The 22,731-nt window shown below is 33.3% G+C and overlaps 2 protein-coding genes across 12 annotated transcripts in view; one reads left to right on the forward strand and one right to left on the reverse strand.

Annotated features, from left to right (window-relative positions):
• Positions 1 to 1,448: 1,448 nt before the first annotated feature.
• On the reverse strand, positions 1,449 to 10,858 carry LOC134244060 (rab9 effector protein with kelch motifs-like). 4 transcript variants are annotated; one of them, XM_062726335.1, is made up of 4 exons: positions 10,732 to 10,858; positions 2,964 to 4,231; positions 2,563 to 2,778; positions 1,449 to 1,819 (listed from the first exon to the last, which is right to left on the reverse strand). In XM_062726335.1, exons 2-4 carry the CDS (start codon positions 3,784 to 3,786, stop codon positions 1,611 to 1,613), a joined length of 1,248 nt encoding a protein of 415 aa, XP_062582319.1. In that variant the 5' UTR covers positions 3,787 to 4,231; positions 10,732 to 10,858; the 3' UTR covers positions 1,449 to 1,610. The 4 variants fall into 4 exon arrangements, with proteins under 4 accessions (XP_062582319.1, XP_062582320.1, XP_062582322.1 ...); XM_062726336.1 differs by lacking the exon at positions 10,732 to 10,858 and adding an exon at positions 6,032 to 6,248; XM_062726338.1 differs by lacking the exon at positions 10,732 to 10,858 and adding an exon at positions 4,799 to 4,934.
• Positions 10,859 to 10,997: 139 nt separating this feature from the next.
• The window catches only part of LOC134244058 (guanine nucleotide exchange factor VAV2-like), a 31,267-nt gene continuing 19,533 nt past the window's right edge, over positions 10,998 to 22,731 (forward strand). For 4 of the 8 annotated variants that reach the window (XM_062726327.1, XM_062726328.1, XM_062726332.1 and 1 more), the window contains exons 1-17: positions 10,998 to 11,242; positions 11,955 to 12,071; positions 12,247 to 12,302; positions 13,535 to 13,630; positions 15,104 to 15,212; positions 16,068 to 16,169; positions 16,279 to 16,347; positions 16,452 to 16,652; positions 17,305 to 17,400; positions 17,520 to 17,591; positions 17,765 to 17,838; positions 17,969 to 17,987; positions 18,205 to 18,219; positions 18,804 to 18,895; positions 19,536 to 19,581; positions 20,229 to 20,249; positions 21,943 to 22,041. In XM_062726327.1, coding sequence (XP_062582311.1) covers positions 11,033 to 11,242; positions 11,955 to 12,071; positions 12,247 to 12,302; positions 13,535 to 13,630; positions 15,104 to 15,212; positions 16,068 to 16,169; positions 16,279 to 16,347; positions 16,452 to 16,652; positions 17,305 to 17,400; positions 17,520 to 17,591; positions 17,765 to 17,838; positions 17,969 to 17,987; positions 18,205 to 18,219; positions 18,804 to 18,895; positions 19,536 to 19,581; positions 20,229 to 20,249; positions 21,943 to 22,041 — 1,494 coding nt within the window. In that variant the 5' untranslated portion in view covers positions 10,998 to 11,032. Of the gene's footprint in view, positions 11,243 to 11,954; positions 12,072 to 12,246; positions 12,303 to 13,534; positions 13,631 to 14,558; positions 14,664 to 15,103; positions 15,213 to 16,067; positions 16,170 to 16,278; positions 16,348 to 16,451; positions 16,653 to 17,304; positions 17,401 to 17,519; positions 17,592 to 17,764; positions 17,839 to 17,968; positions 17,988 to 18,204; positions 18,220 to 18,803; positions 18,896 to 19,535; positions 19,582 to 20,228; positions 20,250 to 21,942; positions 22,042 to 22,731 lie in introns of those variants that run through there. The other 4 variants (XM_062726330.1, XM_062726329.1, XM_062726331.1 and 1 more) reach the window with 4 other exon arrangements.

Raw genomic sequence — 22,731 nt, forward strand, 5'->3', positions numbered from 1 at the left:
ATGCATTAGTTAGAAATGCATAAATTCTTTGAAAATCTCTGCACTTAATCATTATGTAAACAAACTGCTAGGTTTTCATGAGAGCTTCCAGATTTGTGAAATTTATTATTCATATCTGGGTTCTGGAAGAGTAGAGCTCCATTGATGATTTCATGATATTAAATGTATTAATTCCTTGAAAATATTATTAGAAGCTCTTCTCTTTGGCACCTATGAGAACAAGAGGTCCAATGCTCACCTGAATATTATACAACACTAAAGGATCCACAGAGGTATAAAATAAATAGAGAATAATACTGAGTACATACCCCTTTCCATAACATAACCTGTATCACACCAACAGCAGCAAAAGGTCACTGTCTTCTATGTATGCTAACTTTGGTCAAAATTGGCCCAGTTCTTGTTAATAAGCCAAGCATGTGAGAAGTTTACAGACAGACAGGTTGCTGGATGCCAGACAACAGGTGAACAGAAAAGCTGATGAGCTTTAAGTGCAGGTGAACTGAAACGACTTGTATTTAGCTCGTCTGAATCTACAACTGAGGATTCATTGTGATCACCTGTGATCCTTCATCTGTCTGTTAACTTCTCATATTTCAACTTCTCTTTTAGACTCTCTGAGCCAATTTCAACCAAACTTAACATAAAGTGGAAGAAAAAAAAAGGGTAGATGTGTTAAACATTAGGCCCATTGCTCAATTTGCTCACCTGGCCTAGATGTTATAAAAGTCTTGAGTGCTCTATTCTCCGATACCATAAACATGTTATTTACATAATACATGTATTTACAACTTATAGAATTTTTTAGCATGACTATTGTTTTGGAGATGGAGTGCAAGTTTGAGCACAGCGTACATTACTCAAAAAGATTTATAACCTCCAGGCCTGAGCACAGTGATTTCACTAAGACAAAGTGATTTAAGTTATCAATTTCCTTATTTTATAGTGACATAACATTTTGAAAACTTTCTACCTTCATATTTCTAACACTTAGAATTGTTGGTCCCCAATCTTCAACAGTTGATGAACACTAGGATGTGTCTTCCCAAACAGTAGGTCACTGTGACCCACATTTTTAACTTATTGTCATATCTTTTGAGCTTAGATACTTTCTTCTGATATCTCTCTGGAGCCTTTGGATATGTTGACTCTAAGTTATGTCGCACTGACCCTGAGTATGTCACATTGTCCCTAAGTATGTCACAATGACATTTAATAAGTCTCATTGCCCCCAAGTATGTCACACAGACACTAAAAATGTCACATTGTGGCCTCTTGTGTAGAAGTGAATAAAATTGTCAGGGTGTAAAAGGGAATTCTAGGTTGAAGATGATTTACATCAATTTCCAGGATTAACCTTTTCACATCCTATTTAAAGTGTCAAGTTCATTATCTCTCCTTTTCAGCTGGTAGCACTTCCTCTTCAAAACTGTAATCTGAATTTGAGATCTGTTTTTGAATAATTTTAATTCTTAAAAAAGTTCTATTTTGTGAGTACATCTGCATGGCATTTGTTCACTGTATGATAATTTAAAAAATGATATCACAAAATTTGGCAGCTACTGCGATATGATTGAAACATTAAGGAAATTTAAGTTAATTGCATTTAGCTAAGACGGTTGATCAGTTAATAGAACTAGAGCATCATCAAATATTTCTCCTTCTGTATCCATTCCACCATGAACCAACACAAAATTCATTTCTTTGCCATCTGAGGGAGGGAAGTTCAGTGAGGCGGTGGCGCCCTCTGCTCGCGGAGTCTCCTCGTCCTCATCGTCCGTCGTAGGCTGGGGGATCTCATACGTCACACTAGAACTCTCTAAAAATTGACAGAAAAAAAGTAAAAAAGAATTCATTTACTATATTCTCTTAATTTTTTTTAAACAAAATCTGTAATTTTATTGAACAGGAAGTTTGATTATGAATTGATTTGTTGTGACAAACTCAAATTAGAAGCAAAGGAATGATATGTCAAAATGTAACAGCACATTATTAATTTATTATTGACCCAAAATAAAAGGAAGTTTGCAATCCGAGGAAGAAATGATGAACATAAAATATTGACCCAGGAATGACTTAGATTGAAACCTCTCCCAATACCTTGAATATAAAATGTTGACCTGGGAATGACCTTGACTGATACCTGACCCCAGGCCTTGAATATAAATTGTTGACACAGGAATGACCTGATCCCATTACATGAATATAGTTGATCCATGAATGACCAAGATTGATACGTGATCCTGTGTCATGGATAAACTTAACCCAGAATGATCAAGATTGATACCTGATCCAGTGTTATGAATATGGTTGACCCAGAATGACCTAGATTGATACCTGATCCAGTTTCATGAATATAGTTGACCCAAAATGACCTAGATTAATACTTGATCACATGTCATGGATATAGTTGATCCAGAATGACCTTCATTTATACCTGATCCTGTTTTATGGATATAGCTGACCCAGAATGACCAAGATTGATCCCGTGTCATGGATATAGTTGATGCAGAATGACCTAGATTGATACCTGATGCCATGTCATGAATATAGTTGACCCACCTGATCCTGTGTCCTGCCGGCTGTCACGAGAACTGGCGCTGCCTGGCTTCAGCTCTCGGTCCAGAATCTCCTTAGTCTGCTGAACCTGAGTCACCAGATCTTGTTCCTCTGGTTCCCTCACAAGACTCCGGAATAACTTAATCTGGCACATACCAAAGTCCAAACGACAGGCTGGGGGTGGACCATGCAGTTCTATCTTTGTCCATAACATTGTAGCTATAGCAATGATAAATAATGAGAACTTCAACCTCATGCAAAATGACAATAATTTCATAATCATATTTTCTGAATCTAAGAAAAAGAATGAATTTTACAACTGCGGTTGAGATTTTGAGAAATTTCTTATGACAGCTCGCATGTGTTGACTAAAGCTGCATTTTACATACAAATTATCCACTTACTTGTGTCACATTTATAAAGATCATCCAGGGCTCCCTCTCTGTTCATCCCTCCAAAGATGTACATGTCCTGCCCCACTGCCACACCACTGTGAGCAGCGCGGGCAGAGGGAGTCACTTTCTTCCGACGAATGTTTGACCAAGACATTTTATCTAGGTCCATTAGATGGAAATCATCATAAAATGCAGACCCAGCCATTCCTCCATGAATAAATAACCTGTTTCCAATGGCAACCATCACATGACCATGACGGGGTTTTGGGGAGTCTCCTTTGACAGGCAGGGTGGACCACACAGACGTTTTCACATCAAAGCAGTGCACCTGTCTATCCCCCACAGGGTCAGGCCCGCTATGGCCTCCACTATACACGATGAACTTGTCTCCTACAACAGCAGTGGTATGATAAGTACGTGGGGTGGGTGCAGTCCCGGTAACGGTAGGCGTGGACCATGAGTTAGTTGCAGTATCGAGTACCTGAATATCATTCATATTTCCTGTTGGATCAGCACCTCCGAACACATATATTTTCTCTGGCTCTGATTGAGGAACAAAAGCTGCATGTTCGTATCTAGCTCTGAACCCTGGGTAATCTACAATATCCCACATCATGGTGTTGAGATCGAGAACAAAAGTGTCACAGAATGCTCCACTAGGATTCGCACCTCCTATCACAAATAGCTTCCCATTGTCACCCTCGGATGATCCACGGACATGAGTGCAGGTATGCCCCACACGGATAGAGGGGCTGTCTCCCAGGGCCGACAACACGTACCACAGACCAGTGTTGGGGACAGTGTCCCTCTCTAATATAGGATGCAGCTCCATTATATGAACAGTACAAAGCTAATGTTAAATAATGTCGCACAAAAAGCTCTATGTAACAAATGAAAAAAAAATCTAACATGCATACAAATCCTAAACACATTCAACCGCATGCAACACAGACACCTAAGCTAGTGTAACATCACACTATAACACACACAGTGGACTGGACCGGACTCTTGTCCACGCGAACTTTCATGTCATTTACAATGTCTTCCTTCACGATGATGCCGGGATTTCCGTAATGTCCTAATTCTACATGACTTTTGTTCACTTCATGGTCCCGGTGGACAGGTCTTTTCATTTCAAATGTGGAGTCCCTCTTTTTCCTCTGCTGCTGTTGGAAGATTACGAGTGCTGTGTCTTCATATCTTTGATGGATGTAGTAGGACGATTCAAAGAAGGAAGCGGGCTGCTTACTACTCATTGAGGAGCTAGCATGGTTACCCTACAACAAAGAAATCAATGATAAAAGATCACACCACTGCTTTATTCTTTTTACACCAGTAATTCCCAGGCATGCACTTTAAAGACATCAATAAGGCATGTGGCTGTTAAATATTGTGTGGAGGCATGAAATGTTTACAATGAATAAAAATATAACAAAAATGAGTGATGAGCTGCAATGATTGCCTCTTGTGAATGCATTCCACAAATTCCCGGAATATTGATTCAGTTTAATTATATACAGTGCTTCCTTGAAGAATGAGTGGGGGCTGTGAGAGGATGCATCTTGAATATGTGTGTACACATATCAGGCCTGTAACGTCTCATAAATCATTTACTTATTTATCATGTATATAATTTGTATTTATACCAACACCACTTGATCATGCTGATTAATAAAATAGATTTTTTTTATCATAATGCCATATCATCCTGTTCCAAATACTATAATTTTTTTAACAGCCCAGGGGGTTAAATTTCATTTTCAAGATGTTCATTCAAAACTTAAATCCACAAACCCTCTTGTTAGTGATTTCTGAATACCAAACCCTGCCCTCTTCTGTCCTACCTCTCTTTGCTCATAATCAAAAAGCTCATCAGGGGCAAGCTTACGATAAATTCCATTCATATTGTTCAAGTGTTGAATCCTGAACTGAGAGTAGCTCTCCTCAGATTAAGATGCCCGAATAAGAAACCTCCCCCCACAGACGGCTCTCAGCTTATCTCCGACTACCTGGATCATATATAAACAGGTACAGGGTCATCAGATACTGATAAATAATCTTATTAAATTTTACATCTCTGGTACACAACATATTGCATGTATATCTGGTTTATATATAGCAGCGATGGAATACATAATCCATTACTCTTGGACATGTCTTTTTTTTGTTAAAAGGGTAACAGGCAGCAAACTGATTTAATTTACACAACATGATAATTAAATGTATGAAAAATAAGCTCGGCAGATTGGAAGCTGTATCCACTTATCTTCGATCAGGGAATACAGCACACAGGAAATTAAGCAGCAGTCTGTTTACGTGTAGAAGAAGGGGGTGAGTGATCAAACTATAGAAACTTATTACCACATCATCAAGAACATCACCAGGAAATACCACAGACAGCTTAGTCCTCGTTATATGTATTATGTATTATTTTGAAAAAAAAATTTAATGTGAAAGTTCAATTAATTTCTGGATCAAATTAAGAAGTGAATGCATTTTGACTGGAGACTGACGAGTGATTTATTATTCTATACCCTAATATGGTAAGTCAGTGATTGTAAAGTCAACAGAACATCCATGTATTAGCCTCGATCCTTATCATAGACCTTATGGTTTTTTTTATTTGGCTAAATATACATATTAAATACAAGGGTGGGGAAAATGAATAATGTACATGATTATGCAATTTATGATGATGGTGAATTTATTTAATATTATATGAGCTTGCACTTCTATTTAAGGTTCCAAGGGTTCCATTTCTTTCCTTCATATTCCTCATCATATAAAAAGTATTCTCTATGCATGTATATAAATTAAGGCTCAACAATATCTCTTTCACTTTAAAATTTTTTTAAAGATAACTCTGGTCTGGTATATAAAATAGGACTGACAGAACATAATTAGTGACTATGTAAATAGACAACTTGGCTAAATAGAATATATCTGTCAAAAACACTTGCTGAACAACTCATTTCCTGTCGAGATGCTTAAACTTCAAGTTAATCATAAATAAAAACTGAGTATTAAAATTTCTAAAGTTTAGAATATAAGACACTTTAAATTTTCAAGTTCCTTACCCCTGAAATACTTTTCCATCTTGCCATCTTTCTACTTCCTTCTATTTTCCCATATTTAGTGCACAAAAAGAATCGTTTATGATTTATGATTTGGAAATAAATGAAGATCACTAAAAGGAAATCCAAATCCTCTTACAAGAGCAATATACTAGAGGTTAAACAATGATTTAACACTGAAAAAGTAACTTGGTGACAAGCCCATTTAGTCAGTATCTAAGTTTGTAATGTATTTTAATATGTATAAAACACACTCAGGAAATGATTCACTGCGGAAAAATAAGATTTTCCAGAATGTAAAATTATATGACACAATTGGAATGCATGATTGTACTTATACTGAATTTTTTAAAAACTAAATATGTATATATTTATATATTATTGAACTGCAAAATTGCAACTAAGCTCAACTAAATGTGCCTTTCAAATATGACAATAAAAAAATGTTCTAAATAAGTAAATATTACAAGGAAGTACTCCGTTAAAACTGTTTACAAAGGAAATCTTTTCTTCAACACTAGCTGTTCTTTTTATAGATTTGAATACTACTTCATTATAATATCTCAGTATATGGTTGTTTTTGTCCATATTTAAAAAGCTGCTGAAGCAATCTTTTATTGACATCAAGAGGAATTTTACATAGAAACCTAATATACAGCTTAAAAATATGGTGAATTTTGGAACAAAATGACATTTCCATTTAGGAAAACAGCCTCTTTTTCATGATCTAATTGAGGCTTGATCATGAAGATCAGATTAAACAAAATATTATTTTTTATTCATCAAAGAAAAAGCAAAGAGGTATATCTTCTCTTAAAAACCAATAAAAACATTTAAATTAACTCAATTTAAATTGACATGTATATTCAGATTTTATGAATATAGACAGATAGAGATGAAAGATAGAAAGAATCTCTGTTTAATACAACACTGTACAATATGAATAGAATAGAATAGATTTTATTATTCCAGATCAGGGCCCTTGTGGGCATATTACATACATGATTATTAAACAGAGCATATAATAGTTATTAATAAGATGTGATGTGTTCTTAGTACATGTATATACTTAATAATTTACACATGGTTCATAAGTTGAAATAATTGCTAACATGTGAAGTTTAAATACATATTGTAAAATATAAAGAAGTACCACCGTGTATCATAATGCAAAAAAGCCAGAGACATACATACACAGAAATGAAAAATATATACTTTTTTTTTTTTTTTTTTTTTACATACCAACACATACATCATGTACATACATACACATATATATACATGTCCACACACATACATACTGAGTAGCTATATTCCACTAAATTGCAAAAGATACCACGGGACAGTGCATTGGTACTTTATAATTCACCATGGTTTGTTTGCATATCTTATGACCAAAGTAATATTTATTAAATGTTTGAAGTACACATTTTTTTTTTTTGAATTTCTTTATACATGTAGAAGACACACTATATTGCACCCTTGATCAATTCACAAGGGGATTTAAGAACTTCAGATTTTTTTTTTTTTTAATTCAGTACATACAGTGTTTTTTTTTTTCTGAGTATAAAAAATTTACATGTATCTATTATTATTATAAAGAGAAATGCCACATTATATGCATTAGTATTTTATATGGCTTGTCTAACCAGTTCACAAACAGCTGAAAGTACTTCAATATTTTCACAATTTAGAACCCATAACAACTTATTTTCATTATTTAAATGAGAAAAATTGATACAGTGTCTTTGTATAACATTAATCATATTCTCTCGTTCTGTAACAAAACTCAAACATTCAAAAAGTGTGTGTTTTTCATCTTCAATAACATTCATTGAGCATTTAGTACAAAGTCTTTGATCTCTAGGAATGCCAAAATACCGGCCTCTTTCAATTTGTAAATTGTGAGAAGATGTACGCAACCTACATATTAATTTTCTTTGTTCAAATGGCAGGCATAGTAAATATTTTTCAAGTCCAAAATTTTTTTTAATCTTAACATAAGTATCCAGTTTACCTTCTTGTGACAATCTAATCAAGTTCCACTCATTCATGTATTATGAAATTAAATGTTTTTTGCATTTTATCTTGAAGGTTTGCAATTTGTTAGACAAAATATCCTTATTAAAGTTTATCATTTCTGCAATTTTACTATATGTTCCATACCAAGATGGTATATTGTTACTCCAATTAATCTTACTTTGAGAGTATGCTGCTCGTAATAATGGGAATGACATATCTAGACATTCTAATCTATGGACATAATTCAAAATACTTTTTATAATATCAAAATGAAGGGGGAGCCTACCAAGCTCAGATAATGAGTAGAAGTTTGCACTTTTCCTATGCAGTCCCAATATATTCTTACAAAATTTTAAGTGTATCAAGATAAGGAATGTTATCATTATGAATGGTTATACATTTCTTCCTTCTATCTGCAAGAAGTCAAAAATAATTCCACTTCCGCTAGCTACGGTAGTTAATGATCTTTAACTTGGCACAACAGCATCAGGTTAGGCAGTGAGTATATTATTATAGGAAGTTCTACCATGTTTACAAATATGTCTGAAAGCTTTCATTCAGAGTATCTTTCAACAAATCTTACCAAGTTGGATAAAATGTTCATATTGAAATTTTAATTTGTATGGCCATAATTATTGTGCTTAGGGTGAATCTAGAAACAAAAAGTCTAAAATAAAATTTGAATAACAGATTGGATATGACTTTACATGCTAATTTATTATAGTATTTAAAACAAGTATTTATGTTTAATTAGCATATGTCTATATTTTACAGAAGATCAGAAGCTGCTAAAAGTTCAATCTCAGAGATCAACAAACAAAAACTGCAAGAAAGGTATTTATTTCATTTCTTTTGTAAGTGTTATCAAATGAAAAAAAAATTATGTATATATATAAAATCAAAGGTGTGTGAATTTACCAGACAGTTTTCTCTCAAGTCATTTGATTCAGAACATCCTTATGTATCAGTTCATGTTTAAAAGAAATGTCAAATTCAGCATGTTCAGTAAATAAAAGTGAAAAATAAACTAACATATCTACATATCAAATAACATGCACCTGATTTACCATTTAACAACTATTAATTCAGAGAATTTTAAGTGTCCTAAATTATCAGAATTGCCCCTAAGGCCAGGTTCCAAATTGTTGCTAAGGCATGGGGTCAAAATCTTAAATCATTTCTTATAAACATGATAAAACTTCGTATTGAAATTTAGTTAGCATAATCTAACTATGTCTTAATAGAAACAAGCCTTCGCAATATACATAGCTAGAATATGTCCTTTGTAGAAGCAATGTAGCAAATTGGAAGTAGATTTGCTACAAAATGATTTTGAATATAAAAAGAATTACAGTTGCTACAAAATTAATCAAAACAAACATTTCTGAGCTTATATATGTCTTTTACTAAAGATTAATATATATAGACAAAAATTCTTCTCATTTTCATTTTGTCAACATTTTCCCCTCACTTTGAATAATTTAAACCATGTTGACATTTGAAACTCTCTAGATTATTCATCATGTTCATTCTTCATGTTGAGATTAGTATTATTTGCTCTACAGGGGCGTAGCAATAGGGGGGGCCAGGGGGGGCCTGGCCCCCCTCCCCCCCACTTTTTTCCCCAACCTTACTTATACTATACGAAATGTTAATTGAGAGCCTGGTTGCCCCCCCCCCCCCACTTTTTGACTTATAGTGATGTACCGTCTGGCTGGCCCCCCCACTTTCAAAAACGATGCTACGCCACTGCTCTAGTTTATTAATTGCTAACTTGTCAACACACAAAACAAATTCTACCATTAAATTGTACATCTTCTTCCAAGCAAGGTTTATTCTTACAAGTGCAAGAGCATACATTACACTTGGCCACATAGAATATACATATTTTTTCTATCTGATTGCACTGCACTTATTGTGAAGTTTGAAGTAAAATAATTATATTTCTTGGTAAATTTTTTAAAAGATAAAAAAAAATTTATTAGTGGTTTCTATAAAATGATTGGAGGGAGTATAGTAAAAGAAAATATATACTGTAATTGTATGCAATACAAAAATAGCTGCAGTCACCAGCATGGTGAAGTGCTAAGAGCATCTGCCCTAAAGTCACTGAGTAAGGACTTGATCTTTATGTCGAGGGTTTGAATCACACTTTGACTGACTTTGGGATGTGGAGACCAGTCCTTCGGATGAGACTTTAACAAGTCCCACAATGAACTAGGTGTTGTCACGAAAAAGATCCTTACTGCTCAATGGCCCTGAGTTGCGAGCATACAACAAAATTTGCAGCTCTCAACGGGCATATGGTGGCGTCTTCATATGAGTGAAAAATTTTCGTGAGGGATGGAGGGACATCAAACAACAAACAAACTAACATTTTTTTTTTCATTTAATCAATTGAAATATTATATAATTATATTATTGACACATATTTAAAATAATTCTTAGCTTGTAAGTAAGATAAATTTTTACTTCTTGTTTCAATGATATACTGCACTATAACCATAGGCATATGTTATTTATGTCTCTGCTATAACTACAAGATGCAAATTTTCAAATACATTTTCACATATGTATGCACCCAGAGACATACAGTCCCTATTATAGCTTCATGAAATTAACTTGTAATAATCATACCGATATTTTTTCTTTAAAAAATATCTAGGTTATTACATACGCACCTTATTTCCTCCAAATCAGTCTAGCAGAGTGGAATCAGGGGCTTTATTTAACTAGCAGTGCATACAGAGCACCTTGCATGACAACACTGTAGCTCAAATGTCAAGGTCACATAAAGAGTAGAGCTAAAACTTTATTTTCGTATAAACTATTATTTCTTTATTCAAAGTGAAATAAATGAAGTTTTGTCTATTACTTTCATTGAAATAAAAATGACTGTTTTTTCAATCATGTTGGATTTCTGTTTGCCTTTTATTTTTGTTCTCAGTAAGGGGGAATCCCAAGTAGCTTAGTGTATTCAAAATGGCGACGGATGAGTGGAAGCACTGTGCTGACTGGCTAGTTCGATGTAACATTTTACCCGAAGAACACAGAGCAACACAAGCTAATGCCAGTGCATTTGACTTAGCTCAGGCTTTGCGAGATGGAGTACTTATATGTCATTTGTTGAACAACCTGTCTCCAGGCTCGGTGGACTTGAAAGACTTCAGCCAGAGACCTCAGTTATCACAGGTTTGTATGGATTCTGTACATTTATGGAACGTTTTCTCTTTTTATCTAACATAATGTATACATTTGTGGGGCATAGAAAATCTACTGAGTTTTATTTATGGTAAATTTGATTGAATTTAAGTTGCTATATGGCATATCTATGAAGTAGAATAATAGTGATCGGTTACTTCCTAGTTGAGTGGAGTGGGTTTGTATATCGCACCTGATCGAGGATTTTAATTTACATCCTTATCCTGTCGGTAGCAGTTTGGTTGATAAACAGAAGCGCGATAAGGAAAAACGGTTTTGATAATGAACTTGAACTTGAACATTATAATTTAATGAAATTATATTGAATTTCTTTTAACTTTTAAATGCAATCCCATTACTTTTTGTGGTGCAGCATAATATCTGAAAATTAATCCTTTACAAAGCTTTCTTATTTTGAGTTTGCAATGACATTTCAGGCACTTCAATCCATACACTTGTAGCATAATGAAATTTTTAAGACATAGCTGATTTTCATGTTTTAACTCAAGTACAAATCTGGCGGAATTAAACTGGAGTTTCAGACTTTTTTGTTTTTCAGTCAAACAGTCTTGTCAATCAAACAGGGGATTTAAAGTAATTTTGCAGAAAAGTTTACAGAAAAGCATGTTGATTTCATTAATTTTAAAAAAATGCTTGTGGAAAAACTATATATTTCTCTAAAGATTTTTTTTTCTCTTTTCAGTTCCTCTGCTTGAAGAATATTAGAACTTTTCTACAGACATGCCAAACACATTTTGGTTTAAGTCCAAGTGATTTATTTGACCCATTGGATTTGTTTGAGGTCAAAGATTTCAGAAAGGTAGGTCTTCAATTAAATCTAGAATTTATCATCTTTATGAACAGAAATGTAATAAAATATTCTATAATACATATTAGCAAGCTTGGTAATTCTTAACAGAATAATATTTTTTCAATTTTCATTCCTTTATGAAGTGCTACGGTCATACTCAAATGCATGTATATATAATTTTCAGGTTTTAAATACACTGTCAAAGTTATCAAAGACACCGATTGCCAGAAGAAAATGCAGGTATTGGATTTTCTTTAAAGTTGTATAATACCTACAAACATTAATTTTGATGAATTGATACAACATATTTCTTTCAAGGAGAAAGAGATAACTGAACGTTGAAGTTTTTTTTGGGGGGGTGGGGTTATTCACATAATATCAGAATATATATATACATGTGCTCATACTATTTATTTTTTCCAATGACAGCAAAACTCAATACCTATTATTCATACTGGAATAGAAAATTTTGATAATTAGATTCCGTAGAGATTCATGCGATTTGTAAAATGACTTCTGTTTTAGTGGTTTTAATGCTCCCTCACCACGTTCCGTTGATCATGAATATTACAATTCTTTAGAAGATTTAGCAAAGTGAGTAATAAAAAAATGGCAAATGGCATGTGACTCTTGTGGAATGCTTCCTTGTGGTTTAAAGTTTTGCCAAAGATCCATGTCATGCTCACAGATATGGGCATGCTAGTAGTTCTCATAGCACCTCTTTGCTACTCTAGAATTGACATTTAACTCCAGGTGAAATTACTATCATATATCATGTATTTTCACAACACCAGATTAACACAGTCAGTATCACAATGTGAATCTTTCTACAGTACACAATACAAATATTTAATTACTGAATTCACAGAACTTGAAAATCAAAGCAATAGATAGAGAATCAAGTCCAGAGATAGATACATGTATTCAATTTTTGTTGTAGTAGAATGTAAACTAATTTTTAATAAAATTAATTGCCCTTGTTATGATTTTTTTTTCATTATGGTAAAAAAAAAGGTTATTAACTTTAGAAACTAATCACAGATTTTAGCTTATGAAAGCTTTATTATCATTTTACATGCACTTTTAGTCAGCAATGACAGCTAAGTTTTTACTGGTCTACATAAAAATCTGTCAAAGAAAACAGATACAACTCAAATGTTTTTATAATTTAACAATATAAGAAAATACACTTTATCCTTCTATTGGTATGAATGTATATACAGTGATAGAATGACAACATATGAGATAATAGTACAGTAAATTAATATCATAAAACTTAGGTTAGAGTAAAAAAATGGAAGCCTGATGTACAGGTAAAGCATATCCATAAAAAACACACATAAAGCCTTAAACCAATCTTCAAGGTTTCAGTATTTTTCTTACACCTGGCCAGGAACTTGTAGGACTAGCTAGTGTTGTTTAGGGGTGCAGGCATGTGGTGCTTTTTGACTCTGCTTGAATCGTTTTTGTAGTGGCTTTCCTCCCGAGCAGACCACACCCCACAGACCCTCCCGCAGGTACACCGACGAGGACGAGGATATCTATGGGAATCTGCCCGACCTGGCTCTGTAAGTACTGAGTAGGGAATCTCCCCGACCTGGCTTTGTAAGTACTGAGTAGGGAGCATTACAGAGGGAATCTCCTCGACCTGGCTTTGTAAGTACTGAATAGGGAATCTCCCTGACCTGGCTTTGTAAGTACTAAGTAGGGAGCATTACAGAGGGAATCTCCCTGACCTGACTTTGTAAGTACTGAGTAGGGGGCATTACAGAGGGAATCTCCCTGACCTGGCTTTGTAAGTACTGAATAGGGGGCATTACAGAGGGAATCTCCTTGACCTGGCTTTGTAAGTACTGAATAGGGGGCATTACAGAGGGAATCTCCCTAAGCTGGCCTTGTAAGTACTGAGTAGGGATTGTTACACAGGGAATTTCACTGGACTGGCTTTACAATATACTGTATGTCAAAAGTTGACAGCATGTTAAAGTTTCTACATGTAGTATGTTAATCCATTATGATATGTTGTGATTGTTCATTGGAGAGTTTTTAGTACATGTATATTAAACATTTATGGTATGTTCTGATTTTTCAGTGGAAAGTAATGATAAATTTTTATGGAATGTTCTGATTTTACTTTAGTCAGGTCCAATTGATAAGACTATGGAGAAAAGTTTTGTTTCTACAGGAAATATTTTTTCATTAGTGGGAGTATATGTGACTAATTCTTCCAGTATAGATATATAAATCATACAATCAGTACTGAAGAAAGAATTTTAGCTTTCATATTGTGACTGTTCAGTAAAATTTGTCTACAGACACATGCAATTCTCCTTGTGCATTTCACACATGTAATTACAAAGTGATCAGAGATGAGCAGTATTTATAGATAAATATTTTTTGTTCTGTAAGATACATGGTAAGATTTGTTTTGTACAGGGATGTTGTGTTTCTTTAATAACTTGTTTACGGAATCTGATCGAATTGAATATACCCCTGAACAGGAACCATGAAATGCCAGATGAGTATAGCCTATTGTCTACTCAGGATGAAGATGAAAAAATCTATCAAGATCTCTGCTCTCTTAAACCGAGCGACCATCAGGTACAGAGTCATGTGACTTTGATATGTGTCACATGACTTCCTGTTTCAGATGTTGTTCTACACTCCCCTTCAGTTTATGTCAACTTTGGTATCATTTTTGTTGATGTTTCAATCGTTGTGTTTGTTGTTTTGTAAAAGTTGTTTCATTTGTTATTTTTTTTTGTTTATGAGACACAGGTATGTCATTACTGGTGCAGTTATTTGCATATTTGTAGTTGGAAGAAAGATATTTATAAAGTTATGCTTACATTCTTCTGCAATAGTGTTAACGCAGATTTTATTTTCATGACCAAAGTATTATTTTAACTGATCATTTTACTTGACATGAATCTTAATTCTGACTCACCAGTAATGAATCTTTTAAGAGCACTTGTTTTATGTTTTGACCATGGTGCTTTATTTTGGACCCAGCATGCAATTATATTTTGTTTGGTTGATAGACGTCATGACCTTGATGATAATGAAGAAATCTACGATCACGTGTATCAGGAAGATGATGATGAAATTTATGAAGATCTATGTAGACGGAGACATAGAAGGGAGTCTAGTGTAAGATACATAATCCCATTATTATTCATTTTCTTGGAGATTTTGATTCTTTGCCAGACTTTATTTATATTGAAAAAAGCATATCTGGACATGATTCAAAAATTGAATTGATAAGTATAAGCATATAAACATGGTAAAATCAGGCTTACTAGCCTATTTCATAAGTGTTTTTTTTTTTTTAGTTGGACATATTGTATAAATATAAAACATGAAAGAAACTGTTTAAGAAGATACTCAGTTCTTGCTGAAATAACAAAATTAAAAGTTGTAGTAATTCATTAGCCTTTTAAAATTTTAAAATAATAGTATATACCGGTACATTTAAAAAAAATGAAACAAATAGATAAAAAAAAATAAAGCTAAAAAAATAGATTTACCGGTAAAAAACCATTAGGAAAAATATAAAAATAATGCAAACAAGAAAAACAGGAATAAAACAAAAGATAGATCGGTTAATATTCATATAATAAAAAATAAAAGAAATATTTTAAAAAATCAATTGGAAATCCAGGGTTTATTAGATACATGTATATTCATTTCTTTTATTTTCCATTTCTTGTGTATGTTTCCTAATTTTTGTTGTAGTAAATGTAATACATGTATTGAAAATGATTCGATCTGATTTATACCTGTATGTGACTGTGTGTAATATGAATGTCAGTGTATACAGTATACAAACTCTTAAGAATCCAGTATCCAGTTTGTTACTTCATAATGTAAAATAATTTGCATTGTTTTAATACAAGTTCATTAAAGAGTGTTAATGTTTTAATATGAGTATGTTATAGAGTGATAACAAAGAAAAAATGTACCGGGTACACTAGAATGTCATTTCTCTTTGTGTGTATACTGTAGGTCTCGGAACTACCACCTCCTGTCACAAAACGGGACTTCTGTATAAAAGAACTCCACGATACAGAGAAAAACTATGTAGAGGCATTGCGAATGATTCAAACTGTACGTATCTAGAACTTGTTATCATATTCACATGTATCAAGATGTAAGATATTATCAATCCAGTCGTTAAATGTTTACCAACTTATTTTTTATCTCTTTGTTCTTTCAGCATTTCATTAAACCTTTAAGAGATGTTATCCCTCCTGCTGACAGAGATGTTATTTTTGCACACATAGAAGTACGTTGATTTTAATTCAGAACAATATTTTTTATCGTTTATAACAATGCAACCTGTTAAAAACATTGTTTAAATTTTCTATTTATTTTTTATAATTTTTTCAGAAACTATTGGAAATTCATAAGAAATTTCAGCTGGAATTACAGGAAGCTTGTGTGATGGGAAATAAAAAAATTGGTGAAGTGTTTGTGAAATATAAGAAGAGCTTGCTTTTGTATGGTAACTATTGCTCAGACATGCCTAAGGCCCAGGAAAAACTGGAGGATGTGTTAAAAAGGAGTGAAAACATCAGAACACAAATAGAGGTGAATAATAGTGAAGATATTCCGAGGGGACCATACACCACTGCTGGATGTGGATTCTTCTTATGTTAGGGTGTACTCCATACTGAGAAATTCAGTCTGCTTGTGTGTTTAGGGTGTACTCCATACTGAGAAATTCATTCTATGCTCGTATTAAGGGTGTACTCGATACTGAGAAATTCAGTCTGTGTTTGTTTTAGGGTGTACTCCATGCTGAGAAATTCAGTCTGTGCTTGCATTTAGGGTGTACTCTATACTGAGAAATTCAGTCTGTTTTAGGGTGTACTATATACTGAGAAATTCAGTCTCTTCTTGTATTTAGGGTGTACTCCATACTGAGAAATCTAGTCTCTGCTTGTGTTTAGGGTGTACTCTATACTGAGAAATTCAGTCTGTTCTTGTATTTAGGGTGTACTGTATTCTGAGAAATTAATGATGTTTAGAGAAAGAATGAAGTAGCTGAAATTTGTTTAGCAGCAAGAACTACATGTACATACAACATTGTACAAATGTGGGTGAATCAAGTATGAGTTATGTTCCTTTGGTCTCAAAACCATAAATCATGGAATATTCTGTACATGCAGTGCAGCTTTTAAAAGATTAGAATGTAATGTTACAACATGAAGCAGACATTTTTTTTTGGTTGATATTTCAGGCATGTGAAAAGAAAGCGAATGAAGGTAAATTTAAACTGAGAGATTTGCTCCATGTGCCAATGCAGAGAGTATTGAAGTACCATTTATTATTAAGGGTATGTGTCAAATTTCATGTTGAGATCAATTCAAATGTAATCTAAATTCAGAACTTACTGTTATATTAAGTGTTTTGGTAATATTTCACAAATAATTAGGCATAATGTTTATTTTTCAGGAGTTAATAAAGCAATCAGGGAAAACTGCGGAAGATAAAGATTCACTTCAGGAGGGCCTGGAGGCCATGATGGTGAGTACAACTTCAATCCATGTTCTATTTATAGAAATCACATGTCTGTAGAATTCTAGGGTCAAGTTAGTCCTATAGTTCATGAACTTATTATAGCATTAAATTTCATTTAGAAAAGCAGAATTTATAAAGGATCTTTATTACCAATTATTAAGAATTTATGGATATTTCAGGATTTATCATTGTATGTTAATGAAGTAAAGAGAGACAATGAGACCTTACAGCTAATCAGTGAAATACAGGCCAGGTAATCATCTTTTTACTCAGCAGTCAGTACTATTGTGTTTAATTCATTTCTCTCAATAAATGCACTTCACAAGTATAATGTATTTGGATATAATGTGTATGTTTTGATGTGTTTTGAATTATTTTTTCAGCATTGGAGACCTTCAAATGGTATGACCACTTGTTTTCTATGTAATTTGGTAGATCCTGATTAAGTTATAAATAGCTCACCAGTAGATTAGTTCAATGAGTTATAAATAGTTCATCAGTAGATTAGTTCTATAAGTTATAAGTCAGTAGATTAGTTCAACAATACACTGTACTTATGAATCTTAAATCTGTAGATCATTGCTAAATAAATCTTGCACAAACTGTTACATTTAAACAGTACCTACCAAAAACTGTGAGTTCCTTATTGTTTATAGTTTGTGTGATTTTTTTTTTTTTTACCAAAATATTGCCAATACCTAAGCCTGCAAAATATGTAGAAAAGAATATACTGTGTAATGACATTAGATTTGTTATTGCATCTGACAAAGTTTGCAGATATAGAACAGACACTGAGTATAAGCTGAAATGTGAAATTCTGTGTAACTATATACATGTATATTCCCATTACCTTTGTCTTTGCAGTAATGAAAATCATTTGCCTATTTATTAGAAATATAAAATTAAAATATTGCATGGAGTCGTAAAACATGCCTTTAACAGATTTAGCTACTTATCATAATTATAAAATAGTCTTGAATGAAAAATGTGTACTGCTTTATTTTTAAAATTAAAACATTGTTTTAACATAAAGTATTTTCTACCTATAAGCGATGTTATGCAGTCCAATATAAAATGTAGTTATTGTAATTTTACTATAAATATGTTAATAATTAAAATCCATCATTAAAAAAATTGAAATGTGAAAAGAGGTCATCTTAAGTTCAAGTTAGGCATGTTTTCATCTGTTTTAAAATTAAATTTGCTATATTTCTTTAGCCTGCCAACACTACATTAAAAGATTATGGCAGACTTCAGAAGGATGGAGAATTAAAAGTAAAAAACCACACAGATAATAGAGTCAGAATTAGGTAAGTCATAAAAAGCCACACAGATAATAAAGTCAGAATTAGGTAAGTCATAAAAAGCCACACAGATAATAGAGTCAGAATTAGGTAAGTCATAAAAAACCACACAGATAATAGAGTCAGAATTAGGTAAGTCATAAAAAACCACACAGATAATAGAGTCAGAATTAGGTAAGTCATAAAAAGCCACACAGATAATAGAGTCAGAATTAGGTAAGTCATAAAAAGCCACACAGATAATAGAGTCAGAATTAGGTAAGTCATAAAAAACCACACAGATGATAAAGTTAGAAGAATGTAAAGGATAAAAAAAAAAGAAACATGGAAGATAAAATGTTGACATCGGGTATTTTATAAAATGACCCCCCCCCCTGAAAAAAAGACAAACAAACAAAAAACCCACAAGGATAATAATCCTATAACACCTTAGCTGAAGATTGTAAACTTTTGATCAAGGCTTAGTAACCTAGAACTGTTAAGTCATGTCTGTGAAGTTGATGGATATAGTATTGGGTTTCAGCACTATAATTACATATCATGATTATATTGTTATTATTCATTTATCAGGAAGAGAAAGTGACTTGTGTGAGTTTCTTGTTTTATTATGTTCACCTGATTATTTCAAAAATATTTTCTTTGACAGGTACATATTCCTCTTTGACAAAGTCATGCTGATGTGCAAGGCAAGGGTAAGTGGAATGTTAAGTTTCCCTGTTACAACAAGACTTTTATATATTCTATGCACATCAGAAGAAATATAATAGGACTAGAAAGTTAACTGCATATTGAAGATCATCACAGATTGTTATGTACTATACATAGAGAGCAAAGATTATTTCATTATATCGTATTGTTCCTTGAGTGAGACATGACATTTTTTATGCATGAACTATTATTTGTTGTGCATTTTTTAATTGTTGTCAGAAATGTTGTTAGGTTGTTTTATTTGTGAATGATTTTTTTTTTATTATAAAGCAAGATCTATTTTTAGTGGATTTATTTGTTGTTAATATAAATTTACATTAAAAAAAGGAAGTTATTTTTTGATAAATAAGGAAATTCACTGAAATAACAACTACTTTGCAGTGGATTGTTCCTCCACTAGCTCTGAATTCATTTAGTTTGTTTCATGGATAGAGAGATAAGAAGGAGGGAAAATCATAGTACACTCAGTTGTACAATGCAGCATTAAATGACACAACTTGCTTGGTTCAAATCCTGAAAAAGACTAAAATTATAGAACACCTTGTTACATATGACAAAGTTTGATTTTTGGGAGGGTTTTTATTCCTTGCTAACATTAAATTGATTCTTTTCATTATGTGCTTTTCCCCAGATGGTGGATCGTTTATTTTCGGTAAGAAATTATCTGTTGTAGCAAACTATATACTGAATGACCAGCTGATCTAAACTGTATCAAAACTCTAAATTGTGTCAACAACAAGGTGATGTGATTTAAATGACGGGAATTCCTTGTTAGAGTGGAGAAGGCTCATTTTAAATGTGTAATAACAAAACTTAAGTATCTACTTATGTTGCTATTTATAGAATGCTCATCCTCATTTAATAACAATTTATTTATCTTTTGTTTTTGAGCATTAGCTGTGTAATTCTTTTTTTTAAATCTTGTAAGACATTTGTTATAAAATTAGCCTAGTCACATCACTTTAACTGATTACCATTGATCAGTATAGTAGCAGTGAACATGATACTAACTGGCATGGCATGTCATGAATGAAATCATCTTTCCCAGTCATATGAAATTAAAGCTTTAACCAGGGAAAAAGGGGAACCAATCAATGGAAAAAGTGGGTTATTTTAAACCACCCTGTTTCCCAGACATTCTATTTCAACATTTCAGTGAATCATTGAAATCCTCTCAATTAAATGTCCAGTAATACATACATGTATATATTAATAAAATGATGAAAATTAAGACTCAAGGCAACACATGCAGCAATAGGTCGTGGATGTGAGTCTTATCTTTATGGCTTACATCTGACACATATATTTTATTCCTTTGAATGTGGAAAAGTATAGAAAGGCCCAAAATTTAACAGGTTTTACTTAGCCTAAATTATTAGGTGATATTGCAATTGTTTAAGTTTACATAGGTAAGTTTTTGTTTTTAATTTTGCATAATCAGGTTTGTTGAAGTTGTAATTTTTTTATTTTGCAAGCTTTTCTTGGTTATATATGAATGTTGTATGCTTTTTTAAATGCATGATTTACCTCTTACCTCGATAATAATAAGCCTTGCTGTATTCTTGATAAATGCCATTCATTTCCATGTTTCAAATCCATTCATTCCTACTGGTGGATATACATGTATGAATGGGTATTTTGTTTTTTGTATGATACAAGTTTTATTGGTATCTTCATGGTTTGGGTGAATTAGAGGAGTTGGTTCCTAGAATCCTGCCTATGATTTCAGATTTTAAACACTCATTTTGTTGAAAATAAAAAGAGAAATGTAGAAAAAAAAGACACAAAACAGAGTGTTAAAACCCTTTCTTTTGATGGCATGACTTGTATAATAATTATTTAAAGTTTCAATTACACTTAATTTATCTAAAGTTGGTGGAGATATACTGAAATTGTCTGTATGTCTATCCATCCAACCGTCTATCTTTTTACCCGTATTTCTTTCAATGCATAATTCAGAACTTTGTTTAATTCAGATAATAATATTAAAACTTGCATATAACTAAATAGCTGGATGCTTGGACTTTCTACATTTTAGGGTGGAGTGACTTGTGTTATATTCCATGTATAGATATTGTTTGCGCAAGTATTGTAAACCAAACTTGCAAATACATGATGTTTAGTACAGTGTATATTTGTTCCTATTCTGCATTGGTCTTATATGGTTCAGAAAAGTTGATAATACTCATCATTAAGGTTTTTCGTGGCTAATTGCTGAATCTGATGGGTTAGCATTTCAACACAGTTTAATCATTTAAGATTATCATTAAGTATTTCTGACTTTATCTCTTCACAGAAATGTATGTTAATGGTGTATACTTATCCCTGCTCCTTGTGTATTACAGGGGGAATCTTACAGTTTTAAAGAGGCCATCATCCTGGCAGTGTATAAAGTCCACGATCAGCAGCCTGCTAACAGGGAAACCCAGCGTCGCGGGGAAAAGGTAGTGTACAACACTATGTAACAGATGGGGGGATTGTACACATCCAACACAATGTAACAGATGGGAGGGGGGACATAGAACACATCCAACACAATGTAACCGATGGGAGGGGGGACATAGAACACATCCAACACAATGTAACCGATGGGAGGGGGGGACATAGAACACATCCAACACAATGTAACAGATGGGGGAGGGGACATAGAACACATCCAACACAATGTTACAGATGGGAGGGAAGACATAGAACACATCCAACACAATGTAACAGATGGGAGGGGGACATAGAACACATCCAACACAATGTTACAGATGGGAGGGGGGACATAGAACACATCCAACACAATGTAACAGATGGGAGGGAAGACATAGAACACATCCAACACAATGTAACAGATGGGAGGGGGGACATAGAACACATCCAACACAATGTAACAGATGGGAGGGGGGACATAGAACACATCCAACACAATGTAACAGATGGGAGGGGGGACATAGAACACATCCAACACAATGTTACAGATGGGAGGGGGGGACATAGAACACATCCAACACAATGTAACAGATGGGAGGGGGGACATAGAACACATCCAACACAATGTAACAGATGGGAGGGGGGACATAGAACACATCCAACACAATGTAACAGATGGGAGGGGGGACATAGAACACATCCAACACAATGTAACA

This window comes from Saccostrea cucullata, unplaced genomic scaffold, assembly GCF_032062105.1.
Source record: "Saccostrea cucullata isolate Sc308-1 unplaced genomic scaffold, CSIRO_AGI_Scuc_v1 ctg108, whole genome shotgun sequence".
NCBI classification, from domain to species: Eukaryota; Metazoa; Mollusca; class Bivalvia; order Ostreida; family Ostreidae; genus Saccostrea; species Saccostrea cuccullata.